The sequence below is a fragment of the Bos grunniens genome, chromosome X, assembly GCF_055505025.1.
Source record: "Bos grunniens cultivar Pamir isolate PY7600 chromosome X, Bosgru_T2T1.0, whole genome shotgun sequence".
NCBI classification, from domain to species: Eukaryota; Metazoa; Chordata; class Mammalia; order Artiodactyla; family Bovidae; genus Bos; species Bos grunniens.
Genome location: NC_141194.1, coordinates 14,576,046 through 14,584,747, shown reverse-complemented (window position 1 = coordinate 14,584,747; position 8,702 = coordinate 14,576,046). Strand labels below are relative to the sequence as shown.

At 36.8% G+C, this 8,702-nt stretch overlaps 1 protein-coding gene across 37 annotated transcripts in view; it reads right to left on the bottom strand.

Annotated features, from left to right (window-relative positions):
* Positions 1-1,345: 1,345 nt before the first annotated feature.
* Positions 1,346-8,702, bottom strand: part of PPEF1 (protein phosphatase with EF-hand domain 1) — a 158,281-nt gene continuing 150,924 nt past the window's right edge. For all 37 annotated transcript variants that reach the window (XM_086387374.1, XM_086387360.1, XM_086387389.1 and 34 more), the window contains 3 exons: positions 6,058-6,221; positions 3,169-3,253; positions 1,346-1,973 (listed from right to left, as the gene is read on the bottom strand). In XM_086387374.1, coding sequence (XP_086243500.1) covers positions 1,765-1,973; positions 3,169-3,253; positions 6,058-6,221 — 458 coding nt within the window. In that variant the 3' untranslated portion in view covers positions 1,346-1,764. The remainder of the gene's footprint in view (positions 1,974-3,168; positions 3,254-6,057; positions 6,222-8,702) is intronic.

The window sequence follows — 8,702 nt, the reverse complement described above, 5'->3', positions numbered from 1 at the left end:
ATAGGAGCTACACCATGGCTGCCACTTCTCTTTGCCTTCCAAATCTCTTAAGAATCTCCACCATGGTCCACCTTAAACAGAAACATGCAAGAAAGGGAATTCTGAGAACTGTAGTTCAGCCTAGCCAAATTGACACATTCTTTAATGGTTATGTGTCTCTTCAGATTCCCCTATTGCTCTTGAGTTAGCTGTAGCAAATTCTTTTTTTCCCTAGGAAAATTATGCATCATGATCAGAAAATGTAGTATCTTTGTTATTCATTGCTTAGTGTTTGATATATGTTTTGTGGTCTAATACATGACCAGTTTTTATAAATGTTCCATATGAGCTTGAAAATAATGTGTATTCTCTAAAACTGATTGCAGAATACATATACACATACATGATCAGGTAAATTAATTAGGTTGTCCAATCTTCTATACACAAGTTTTTTATGTAAGTGATCAATTACTGACAGATGTATATTAAAAATCTCCCTCTATCAATTTCTCCCAGCAGTTACGTCAATTTTTACACTATCACTTTTAAAACTCTACGTTTTTAGATGCATAATTTTATAACTATTATATCTTCCTGGTGAATCATTCCTTTTAGCATTCAGTAGTGACCTTTTGGGAGAGGAAATGGCAACCCACTCCAGTATTCTTGCCTGGGAAATACCATGGACAGAGGAGCCTGGTGGGTTACAGACCATGGAATCGCAAAGACTTAGACATGTCTGAGCAACTAAGCAACAACAATGACCTTTTTATCCAAATGATATTCTTTTCTAAAGTCTATCCTGTCCAAATGTAATATCACTGAATAAAGCTAATATCACTTAAACCATAGTAATAATACCATAATAGCAATTTAATTATGCTTTTTTTCACCTTGCCTTTGAGGTTTCTTTTACTTACCTGCCAATTCAGCAATGCATTTTTAAAAGATATTTGTTACATGTGATCCATTATTTCTGGTGTGTGTAGCAAGCAGGCATATTGATATTTAATCTGGCATATTGATAGATCCTGAAGTTCCCAAACTTAGAGAAAAATGAAACATGCACTCACCTTTAGTAGAAATCTCTTATGTTTGATATGCAATCAGAATGGCAGAATAAACTACACAATGTATACACAACCAAGCCCCATCTTACCAATGAAGGTGTCAAACTGTATTAATTATAGGGTTCCATCTGGATGTATTCACTTTTTATCTCCAATAGACAAGAAAAATTATGCTTTTTCAAACAATACACTCCAACACCCTCCCCCCAAGATTCTGATATGGCCCCCATCCCTGAAGTGTGGTTCTCCCACAACAGAAAATCACTGGTTTATGGTATCTCCAAAGAAGATTACAGTTTAAAGATGGAAACACTTTATTCCATTAATAGTTTTGTATTCCTCCTCCCACCCCTCAGCCACTCACAGATGCTGTACTTTCCTCTGGTGTTCTGTGGGTTCTTTTCAATATGTTTCCAAACTGCTCAGGTCTCCTGGTCAGGTGGCATCCAAGAGACCAACACTAGGCTTAAATTCAGTTTCTACCCGACAATGTGGGACTCCCACTACTGGAGTCAAATTCTATAAGCTGACATTTAACCTAGTCTTACCAATAACAGCTTACTAGGGACTTACAATACCCACATTATACATCTACTTATGGCATAAATTGGGGTCTACTTCTGTCTACTGTTGAGTATGGATTTCAAGGGTCATGGTAAGGACTGTGTCAGAGATTTGGGCCAACTATTTCAAGGAGGGAAAGCCCTAATTCTTGTTATGCAAGCTTGGTGTCTGATTTGTTCAACTGGTCAAATTTATGCACTACATAGAAAGCCTTTAAAAACTCATTAAAGTCAATGCTTCCATCTTTGTTTAAGTCCATTCTTTCGGCGAGCTCATCAAACTGGGAATCATCAATATGGACACTGTAGTGACTTTTGAAAAGTTTCCACATGCTACGAAATTCTTCCATGGAGATCAGGCCTGAAAGAATATAGAAGGCTGTGAATATTCATTTTTAAGACCCATCCTAGGGAGGGGTGGGGTTTCCCAGGGGGCCCAGTGGTAATGAATCCGCCTGCAATACAGGACACATGAGTTCGATCCCTGAGTCAGGAAGATCCCCTGGAGAAGGAGATGACAACTCACTCCAGTATTCTTGCATGGGAAATCCCATGGACAGAGGACCCTGGCAGGCAACAGTCCATGGGGCAGCAAAAGAGTCGGACATGACTTATCAACTAAATAACAACAAAAATGCCTGGCCGTTGAGAAACTGAAGGAAATGGAAAAGTAAGATTGTAAATGAAAGAAACAATATGTCAGTTTAAATTACCAAGTGATCCTGAGATTTTTTTTTAATTTATTAGTATTTTTTTACTTTACAATATTGTATTGGTTTTGCCATACATTAACATGCATCCGCCATTATTCTAAAGCTGGAATGAGTAAACAGTGAACCAAAGGTGGGGGAGGGGACTGCAGACTGTGGTACTAATACATGTAATGTAGAAATTACAAGATCTAAAACCTAAGGGCGAGGGACACGAAGGATGGTAGAGAGGAGAGCTACATCAAAGGAAAGGGAGAATTAGCCCTGAGACTCAATAAGAGGATTGTAAACAATGGCTCCACCATTTTCTATAGGCAGTAACTTACTTTTGTGTTTTGATTAGTGATTTTTTGGTATTTAATGCTCTCTGCAGTTGGGGATTATTTGATGATATTTTTTAAAGCTTCAAGATTATCTGATGATATTTTTTAAAGCTTGAAAATAAATAATTGTGCATCAAACCTAAGCAGAAAGAGTTTTCATAGTCCTCAGTCCAAAAAACAGAATCAGAACTCTAGGAATGATTTTTATTGCCAGAAATAATTATGATTTTTAAATGGACAGTTAATTCTTTTTCCATCTGTGCTGGTGATTTATAAAAGGAGCTGGTCTTATCTGACTAATGGATACATAAGCCTGTACCATATGGATTTGAATAGAGAGTTTGTGGCCAAACTAAAAAAAACAGTAATATTAAACATGAGTTTATCCCCATGCTCTCCTCTCTTCCCTGAGTTAAATCAAGTTTGGATGAAGAATGCATTAGATGAAAACAGAGTTCTGGTTTCAAATAAACAGACTAGCCTTTGCTTTCTACTGCTACTGAACCAATCGAAGCAAATTTACCTGAGTGATCAGAGTCAATGATATTAAAGATGATTTGCAGGTCAGATCGGTATCTGTACACTGTTTCAATTAGAGAAGACTGAACCTAAAATAAAGATTGTCTAAATGTTAAAACATACAGAATAGCAGATCAATTTTAGTAAAAGTAACAAACACACAACATGGTCACCAATTCAGAGTATGTGATTTAGATAGAAATTTGAGAAGGCAAGCCTTCCTTGGAGACCCAACCCTCTTAAATCAGATAAAAGACCATGCTCTTGTGTTCTGTAGTGTCTTCAGCCTATGTTCCTCAGAGGATGGTCCAAAGTGAATCTGGAAGGAGTAAATAACAATAGCCAATATTTATTGATAGCACCTGTGTGCCAGGCTCTGCATTCAGAGTGTCTATGGATTATTTCATTCAGTCCTCAAAAACAGGCCCAAGGAACACAACCATTATTGTGCCCATTTTACAGACTGGAAGACAAACAGGTAAAGTAAGTTTCAGAAGGTTCACATAATTGGTAAGTGAGATTTAAATCTTGGCCTGAAGCCAAGACCTATGAGCTTAGTCACCATGGTAAACTGTCTCTCAAGTGAAGCCAAAAGTCTCCTTCCTGTGGATATTTTAGCTTCCCATGTGTACATTTACTTCCTTTTCTCTAATCAACTTTTCATCTCCCCTGCAAACAATCACCCCAGTCCTAGTTCCCATCAGCTCACTTTCAGCCCAATATTGTAACTAGTTACTGATGAGTACCGAAGGTCTGACAATTCTCCCTGGGGTATTCCCATTTTAATAAGAAATTCTAAATTTTAAAATTCTTAATGTATAAGATATCAATAAGTCTATACTTTGTTGTTGTTGTTCAGTCGCTCAGTTGTGTCCGACTCTTTGCGACCCCATGGACTGCAGCACACCAGGCCTCCCTGTCCATCACCAATTCCTGTAGCCTACTCAAACTCATGTCCACTGAGTCGGTGATGCCATCCTACCATCTCATCCTGTCGTCCCCTTCTCCTCCTGCCTTCAATTTTTCCCAGCATCAGGATCTTTTCCAATGAGTTGGCTCTTCGTATCAGGTGGCCAAAGTATTGGAGCTTCAGCATCAGTCCTTTCAGTGAATATTCAGGGTTGATTTCCTTTAGGATTGACTGGTTTGATCTCCTTGCTGTCCAAGGGACTCTCAAGAGTCTTATCCAACACCACAGTTCAAAAGCATCAATTCTTTTGACATTCAGCCTTTATGGTTCAACTGTCACATCCGTACATGACTACTGAAAAAGCCATAGTTTTGACTAGACAGACCTTTGTTGGCAAAGTGATGTCTCTGCTTTTTAATACGCTGTCTATGTTTGTCATTGCTTTTCATCCAAGGAGCAAGTATCTTTTAATTTCATGGCTGCAGTCACAGTGATTTTGGAGCCCAAGAAAATAAAGTCTGTCACTGTTTCCATTGTTTCCCCATCTATTTGTCATGCAGTGATGGGGCCGGATGCCATGATCTTAGTTTTCTGAATGTTGAGTTTTAAGCCAGCTTTTTCATTCTCTTTCACCTTCATCAAGAGGCTCTTTAATTCCTCTTTGCTTTCTGCCATAAGGGTGGTGTCATCTACATATCTGAGGTTATTGCTAGTTCTCCTGACAATCTTGATTCCAGCTTGTGCTTCATCCATCCCAGTGTTTCTCATGATGTACTCTGCATATAAGTTAAATAAGCAAGGTGACAATATACAGCCTTGACATATTCCTTTCCCAATTTTGAATCAGTCCATTGTTCCATGTCTGGTTCTAACTGTTGCTTCTTGACCTGCATACAGGTTTCTCAGGAGGCAGGTAAAGTGGTCTGGTATTCCCATCTCTTTAAGAATTTCCCACAGTTTCTTGTGATCCACACAAAGGCTTTAGCATACTCAATGAAGCAGAAGTAGATGTTTTTCTGGAATTTTCTAGCTTTCTCTATGATCCAGCAGATGTTGGCAATTTGATCTCTGGTTCTGCCTTTTCTAAATCCAGCTTGTACATCTGGAAGTTCTCGGTTCACATACCATTGAAGCCTAGCTTGAAGGATTTTGAGCATTACTTTGCCAGCATGTGAAATGAGTGCAATTATGCAGTAGTTTGAACATTCTTTGGCATTGCCCTTCTTAGGGATTGGAATGAAAACTGACCTTTTCCAGTCCTGTGGCCACTGCTGAGTTTTCCAAATTTGCTGGCATATTGAGTGCAGCACTTTCACAGCATCATCTTTTAGGATTTGAAATAGCTCAGCTGGAATTCCATCACCTCCATTAGCTTTGTTCATAGTGATGCTTTCTAAGGCCCACTTGACTTCACACTCCAGGATGTCTGGTTTTGGGTGAGTGAGCGTGCCACTGTGGTTATCCAGGTCATTAAGATCTTTTTTGTATAGTTCTTCTTTGTATTCTTGCCACCTTTTCTTAATATCTTCTGCTTCTGTTAGGTCCATACTGTTTCTGTCCTTTATTGTGCCTATCTATGCCCAAAATGTTCCCTTGGTATCTCTAATTTTGTTTCTTGGTATCTATACTTACTGGCAGTTAATAGGAGTGTGTTGAGTGTTTTAAAAAGTGTATTACATGAAATGCAGATTTCATATCTGCTCTTCTGCTGAACAGAACTTAAGACAAGAATCACATATTTGACAGAGATTTGCTCGCAGAAACTTTTTCATTCTTCTCATTTTGGCTATCCTTACAACACACAAATTTCCTGAACAGATCACAACATACCTGGAACACCCCCCCTTAGCTGTTTTCCTAAGACTGCCATGCCCATCCACTAGCCAATTCCACTTTCAACTTTTTCAAAGAACTAAGGAACTCATAAGTTGTCCAGAGGATATTCAGTGCCAGCCAGGTTTTAACTGGTGTTATTTCACTTACCTCTTTCACAGGTTTCTGAATGTGGACATCCTGGAAGCCAGACATGTAGTCAATATTTCCATCTTTGTCTGTGGTTACCAGATGAGAACTCAGTGATCTCCATGGTAAGTTCAGCCCCAAAACATTCTCCATTGAAAAAGCCCACTGGCCCATTGAAAGTTTTCCTAATGGCAACAACAAAGCCCATATAATTGGTTGATAAGTTGATTTTTAAAAAATGCAACCTCATCAATGGAGCAAGCAGACAGCCTGGGTTTTGAGGTCTGGGTGCCTCTGCTACCCTTTATCATCTGTCTACCAGACCCCACAGCTCTGAGGGAAGATTAACTAAAGAAAGCCTTAGAGGTTCCATGGATCTTTTCCTTACTGTTATGGGTAAGTGATCAGAATTTGGGTATGCTAGATCTTTTTCCCTTTTTCTTACTAACAAAGTAAGGTATAATTATAATAGAAGACTTGAAAACACAAAAGGATATAAAAGATAAGATTACTTTTAACATTTGAGCATATTGCTCATGTCTCATTTTCTTAGGTAGTATCCTTTCATCCTCTAATATTACATGTAGTATTTAAAAATATACTTTTGCTTTCTGATTATTAAAGATATGCTCATTTGAAAGGATTTTGAATAAACAGAAAACATTACTATTTCTACTGTTTTTCTATGTATATAAACATGGACATATATAAAGGTACAATATTTTATATTTCTTAAAGCCAAATATACGTTGTACCATATGTTTCATATATGTGTATTACATATGGCAACACACACATACACAACAAACATAGATATTCTAACCTGATTCTTTACTTACAATCATGGACATGCATCTATGTTAATAAACATAAACCTACATCATTCTTTTAATGGCTGTGAAATTATTCCATTATTTTCTTAGGATCATTCCTAGAAGTAGAATTGCTAGACCTAAAGGTATGTACATTTTAAGGCTTCTGATATATTTTGCCAAACTGCTTTCAAGAAAGAGTAGTCATTTGATACCCCCACCAAGACCATTCACCACACACTTAGCTGCTAAGGACAAAGGTTATTTAGAAGTGTATTCCTCATTTCCAAGCCCAAGGGGATTTTCTAGCTACCTTATGTAATTAAGTTGTAGTTAATTTCACTATGTCAGAGAATTTATTCTATATGTTTCCAATACAAAATTTGTAGAGATTTGCTTTATGTTCCACTTAATGGTCAAACATAAATGTTCCATTTATGCTTGACAAGAGTGTATATTCTGCAATGTTGGATAGAGTTCAACATATGTCTTTTACAAAAAGTTTGTTAAACTTTTGTCTGTTTATACTTTCAGTTCCTGAGAAAAGAGTGTTACAATCTCCCACTATGACAATAGATTTTTCAACTTCTACTTGTTCAGTCCATTTTTGTTTTACACAGTTTTTAAGGAGACTATATAAATAGGTACATACACATTTCAAATGGATTCAATTAGAAAACTGAGTATTATTATAAAGTATCTCTTTATAGTTCTAATAATGTGTATCTCCTTGAAGTCTACTTTGTCTGATATTAATAGAGTTGTTCCCACTTTGTTTTTTTTCAATGTTTTGTATAGATCTTTCTAGACTTAAAATGAGGTTATAGCCCAATAAACCTATAATTAGTTGAAGATATAATAAATAAAAAATGCATTTAACACATCTAACCTACTGAACAACATAGCTTAGCCTAGCCTACCTTAAATGTGCTCAAAACACTTACATTAGCCTAGAGTTGAGCAAAATTATCTAATACAAAGCCTATTTTATAGTAAAGTGTTGACTATCTCATGTAATTTATTGAATAATGTTCTGAAAGTGAAAAATTGGCTGTATGAGTACGGGATGGTTGTAAATGTATCAGTTGTTTACCCTTATGATCACCTGGATGGCTGGGAACTGTGGCTCAATACTACCACCCAGCATGAGAGAGCATCATACTATATATTGCCCGTCTGGGAAAAGGTCAAAATTCAAAATATGTTTCTCCTCAATGCATATGGCTTTCATACAATTTTAAAGTCAAAAACTCGTAAGTCAAACCACCATAAATTGGGGACAACCTGTACATATGATTCCACTGTCTACTGGCTTCTGTTGCAACTTTTGAGAAGTCTGATGTCACTCTAACTGTTGTATCTTGAGCAATGTGTGTTTCCTCTGGTTGCTTCTAAGATTTTCTTTTTGCTGTTGGTGTGCTGCAGTTTCACCACAAGTGTGTATAGGTGTGAATTTGATTTTATTTATCCTATTTGAGAATCACTGTTCCTCTTTACCTGTGAGTATGAGTTCTTTCAACAATTCTGGAAAACTCTCAGCCATTATCATGCAAAATATATTCTCTCTTACTGTCTCTCCTCCTGGGACCATGCTTAGATGTATATTAAACATTTTATTCTTAATCTTTCTAATTTTTTTAGCAATATCTAATTTTGTATTTAACCCATTCATTACGGTTTTTAACAAGTTATTTTTATATCTATATAAAATAAAAATGGTTCTTTAGATCATTTTAAAATGCATACTTGTGACTCCATCTTTCATTTCTTTAAACATTTTCTTCCCTAGTAATTTTTACTTTGCATTTGATAATCCCAATATATGATATCCTTGGGAAACTAAATCTGTTGCTT